Genomic DNA, 5,000 nt, shown 5'->3' with positions numbered 1-5,000 from the left:
AAACTTTGCGACGTTTGAAGGAAACTTCTGGAAAAGGAACAAGTGTGACACAGCGGTAGACAGCTGTTGGAAAGGGGAGGACAGCTTCTGTGGTAGTGACAGGCGGCCTCTAACTGCGTCTCCTCCTTGCAGCGCACGGCTGTGATGGCAGTGTAAATTGAAGGACGTGCATAATGCACAAGCGCCACAATGCCGCTCGATATAGACGGATTGATTATTACCGGGCCGCAAGTCGTCTCATCCTGCCCGTCTCCACGCTCACCTCCCCCACAAAGCCCCCTCTTCAGGTTTCTCTGCTACTGTGGTTATCTAATGTGAACAAAGAAAGGAGACATGACAGCATTTAAACGTAGGCACATCAATGTCATAACCCTGTAATATATACGCAAATAAAATGTCTGTATGAAATGAAGATGTGATCTGTCCGTGCCAAACTTGTGATGAGGTATTCAATTTTTTCAAAGGGTTGCCTCGGCTGATATTTATAGTTACATTCTCAACTATTCTGACTGCTATTTGACATGATGTAAAAAACAGAGATTCTTTATGGTTTCACAGATACAAAATCTTTCTTTTCTGGTCCCTTTCTATCCACACAATATGTTGGATCACAAATCGTATCAGTGGTTAATATAAAAGTCTTTTTCAAGCAAAGCTGTTGAAATTATTGAAGTTATGCTTGAGGTTATCCTTGAACATATATGGTTTGCTCTAGCAGTAGATCAATTTGATCTATTTGAAAACAGCTTAAGAAATATGCAAATGTTAAGTGAAGAGGCTTTCTGTTGTAGTATCTACCCTTTATAATCTTCAAGACATGAGTGAGACATAGAAGATATTTAACATGCTAGATGTTAGAGCATAAATCAGAGCGACAATCATATTTTAGTGCTTGAATAAGGTGATAAGTGCTGCCACTTATCAGTATGTGGTTGCGTGTGTGTTTGTGTGTGTGTATGTGTGTGTAAGTGTCTGTGTGTTTAAGAGCGTGTGTATGTGTGTGTGGAGAGTGCATGTGTGTGGATGTGTGTGTTCTAAATTTGGGTGTTGTGAGCGTATGAGTCTATGTGTGTGTCTACATGCATATGTGTGTGCGGCCTAAGTTTGAATTGTGTGTCACTGTGAGTGTGTGTGTGAATGCCTACATGTCTGTGTGAGGGTGTTGGGAGAGGATAGAAATATTATATTATTCGCCATCTTAAATTGGACTGGTTGAATTCCTGCAGTATTTTTCATATTGCAACATAACGTTTCTTTGCTACACGATTATTAGCACTGCCACTCTTACTTCATATATAACTCTTATTTGTATATTGCTATGAGTAGTATCATTAATCCCCTGTATAGACTCTCGCTTAGCAAAGCTTTACAAAAGTGGCTTAGCTGTGGCACATTATAGCTAGTACCAGGTTTGTGGATACCTACATAGATTAAGATAGAAGAATGAATTAATAAATACATAAATATATAGTTAACCAGCCCCCTGGTAACATTTTTGTTAGCTGAGTGGTCTTTTTTTTTTTACAAATTCATAAAGGCCAGGTCCATGAAGCAAAGATTAAACTTTACGGGGCTCATAAAACACACCTGAAATGCTTATATGACCAATCAGATCAGTCGGCCGAAAGCACCCATTTTATAATCCCATTTAACTGCAATAACTTATGGCATGGATGATTCCTAGATGGAATGGGACAATGGAAAGGTCCAGCAATGACGAAGCATGCATGCTTTCTCAACACAAACACACACAAACACACACACAAACACGCACACACGCAAACACACACACACACACCCACACACACACACACACACACACACACACACACACACACACGCACACACACACACACACACACATACATATATACACATACACACCACACACCCAAAAACATGCAACCTCCTGTATTTAGACATCAACGCAGTCGCACGTACAGAATATGCACAGCACATTTGAGGTAATTTGTTGATGCATGCACCTCTTATAAAACGTTTTGTGTGAATAATCTACCAAAAGGTGAAGAACCGATTGTTAATCATTCATTCTTCCATGCGCTCCTTCCTCTCACCTTGTGTCTGCCGTACTCAGAAGACGTTTTCTTCTGGAACACAGTGTCCTTGTAAAAACTGTACTACCCATGTTGCTATTGTATATTGTGTTTGTCTGTCGTTGGATGAATATTAGAACACACATTCTCTGTAGTGCACCTGTGCAGTTTAGTTTTGTATCTTTGTGTGTGTGTGTGTGTGTGTGTGTGGGGACGGGGGACGGGGGACGGAGGAGGGGGGTGGACATGCAATTGTGTCTGTGTGTGTGCGTGTGTGTGTGTGTGGGGGGGGGGGGCATTTATGTGTGCGTGTACGCACGTGTCTCTCAAAGAAGAGAGATAGTGCAAGAGTGAAAGACAGATAGGCAGATATGTTTGTGAGGTTCCCTTGCCTGTGTGTGTGTGTGTGTGTGTGTGTATGTGTGTGTGTGTTTGTGAATGTGTGTATGTGTGCGGGGGAGGAGAGATGATTGCCACTGCTTCTCTCCATCAGCGTGACAATGACAGGTGATGGAGGTGAAAATGACTTTGGTTTCCGTGGCGATGAGCTGCCGAGGTGGATAATGCTGTGGCTGGCAGGGCTCATTAGCATGGCTGACACGCGCCTTGAGGCGGTGGTGGGCGCCCCGACTCACCCGGCGCATGTGTAGGTTTTTGTATCGGTTTGCGGCTAGAAGGGGCCAGTGTGTGTGTGTGTGTGTGTGTGTGTGTGTGTGTATACGTGTATATGTTTGCTTGTGTGTGTGTCTGTGTCTGTGTATGTGTATATGTTTGTGTGTCTCCGTGTTTCTGTGACTGTGTCTATGTGTCTGTGTCTATGTGTGTTCATGTGTGCATGTGTGTGTGTGTGTGTGTATGCGTGCGCGTGCGTGTATGTGTGTTTGCAATGCAAGCTCTCACACCAAAGCTTCGCCAAACAGAGTGAAGCGAGGGAGAGGTCGCGGTGGTCTCACTCCCATTCAAAGCAAACCCTCCAAGAAATACGAAGACGCGAGCCGAGTCCCACAGAGCAGGCCTCGTGTACCCAAGACACCTGTGACACCAAGGCCTTTATATATTTCTAATTACTGGACGTGGATAAGATGGCCGGAAAAAACAGGGGGGAAACCGGAGGAAGGAACGGCCCAGATCCAGGTCCAGATCCAGCACGCTATCCCCTTAGCTCCTTTGGTTACACTCCCCCCTAACACCCCCACTCTGCCCCTTACTCCCCTACACCTCCCTACCCTACCCTGGCGATCTCACGCAGAGCTGCAAGGGATCAGTGGGCTTATATAATGCTCTAAAAGCATAAAAGAGCTGTTCCCCCTGTCCTCCCCGTGCTGCCGGTAACCCAGAATCAGCTCACAACATGATGGACATATCAATGGGAGGAAGAAGAAGAAAAACGAAAAAAAACAAGTCCGACTAATTGAAGTCCGATAAAAGAGAAATGATGAAACACGGCCGAGACAAGGCCTCGAGGAGGAGGCCGTGATGAAACGTGCGTCGTCAGATGAGATGGGGAGGTAGCGAGGAACGAGAACAAGGGCGCCCGCCATTGATCTCTATCCAGTGCTGACTTTGTGGTTTGTTTGTGGCACAACCGATCTCTCCCTCCACTGCCGACTTTGTGGTTAGATCGTGTCACCGCCGGCCCCCCTTCTCTCGACCGCTCCTTTTGCGACATGCTTTGTACACACACACACATCGTTTGGATGTTACCTTGTTTCGTCTGTGTACGTCCCCCGTCTTGTTTCTGGCTCCTTGGCACGGTAACCTGTTAGTTCATTACGCCTTGACGTTTGTGAATCTGGGTACTCTGTGTTCCTCCCCAGCCACGCGGTGTAATATGTTTAGAGCCACGGTGAGTAAGTGAAGGCCTGGCTGTTCCCCAGTGGCAGAAAGCAGCTGGATCAGACTAATCTAATATAGCCGGTGTGTCTGGGGAACCATCCATCGCATTATCAGATCTCTCATTCAATAACGTGAATCTATTGCAGGTTATGGAGTTGAATGTGAAATGGCTAATAAAGTATATTTATTTATTCTGTTTGTGTGTTTGTGTTTGTGTGTGTGTGTGTGTGTGTGTGTGTGTGTGTGTGTTTGTGTGTGTGTGTGTGTTTGTGTGTGTGTGTGTAGACTCTATGGACGGTTGCACCACCGACTGCAATGGGAACGGGGAGTGTGTCGCCGGCCACTGCCACTGCTTTGCTGGATTCCTGGGCCCAGATTGTGCCAAAGGTGGGTGTTTGCATTCCTTTAACAACAACCGAAACCTTCACACCATCCGAACTCGCTTCCGGACAATCTCTCCAATCCCCAGCTCTCTCTTATTAGTCCATCTCCGTCTCTCTCTGTATTTTTTCACAACATGTTTCTTTGCTGATCCAGCTGTAGATATTTTAGTCTTTAGGCGCCTTTTTTCCTCTTTCGGTTCTTGTTTCATGCTTTCATTTTTTATGTTTACTTTATTTTCAACAAACCACATCTATCTTAATATCTTTCTTTTTTTTCTTTCACACTGAATCTACACTTCTCTTTATTGATTTATTCCCCTCTCACACTTTTGATCCCCCTCTCTTTTTTCTTTTTTTCATTCATTCATTCATTCTCTCATCACTTCTTTATTATTCCATTATTTTCTTTCTCCCTTTATCTCTTTCTCTCTCTTTGTTCCTCTCTCACTTTCTCAGATTTTATTCTAACCTCTCTTGCCCGATTGCTCCGTTAAGGATGCGTTTTTGTGTGTATGCGATTGTGCGCGTGTGTGTGTGTGTGTTTCTGAGCTACTGATTGTGGTAGTGTTTGGGGTTGGGTTGATACGGCGATGAGCAACAGTTTTCATGATTTATTTACGCTGATGCCTTATTCATGGCCTTCCTCGTTCTCCCCCGTTTGCTGATGTTTAAAATCTCAGTTTGAAAAGTTGGTAAGGAATTTAACCTGGAGTCTTAATAAGGGAAT

The 5,000-nt window shown here is 44.5% G+C and overlaps 1 protein-coding gene across 1 annotated transcript in view; it reads left to right on the top strand.

The window, feature by feature from the left end:
• The window catches only part of tenm1 (teneurin transmembrane protein 1), a gene marked incomplete at both ends in the record, with an annotated part of 166,392 nt that overhangs the window by 86,994 nt on the left and 74,398 nt on the right, over window positions 1–5,000 (top strand). The window contains 1 exon segment of the mRNA XM_079744544.1: window positions 4,176–4,277. Coding sequence (XP_079600670.1) covers window positions 4,176–4,277 — 102 coding nt within the window.

Source organism: Pollachius pollachius (assembly GCF_949987615.1).
Source record: "Pollachius pollachius genome assembly, chromosome: 10".
NCBI classification, from domain to species: Eukaryota; Metazoa; Chordata; class Actinopteri; order Gadiformes; family Gadidae; genus Pollachius; species Pollachius pollachius.
The sequence above is the reverse complement of the archived record's forward strand: the minus strand, read 5'-3'. Positions and strand labels throughout refer to the sequence as shown.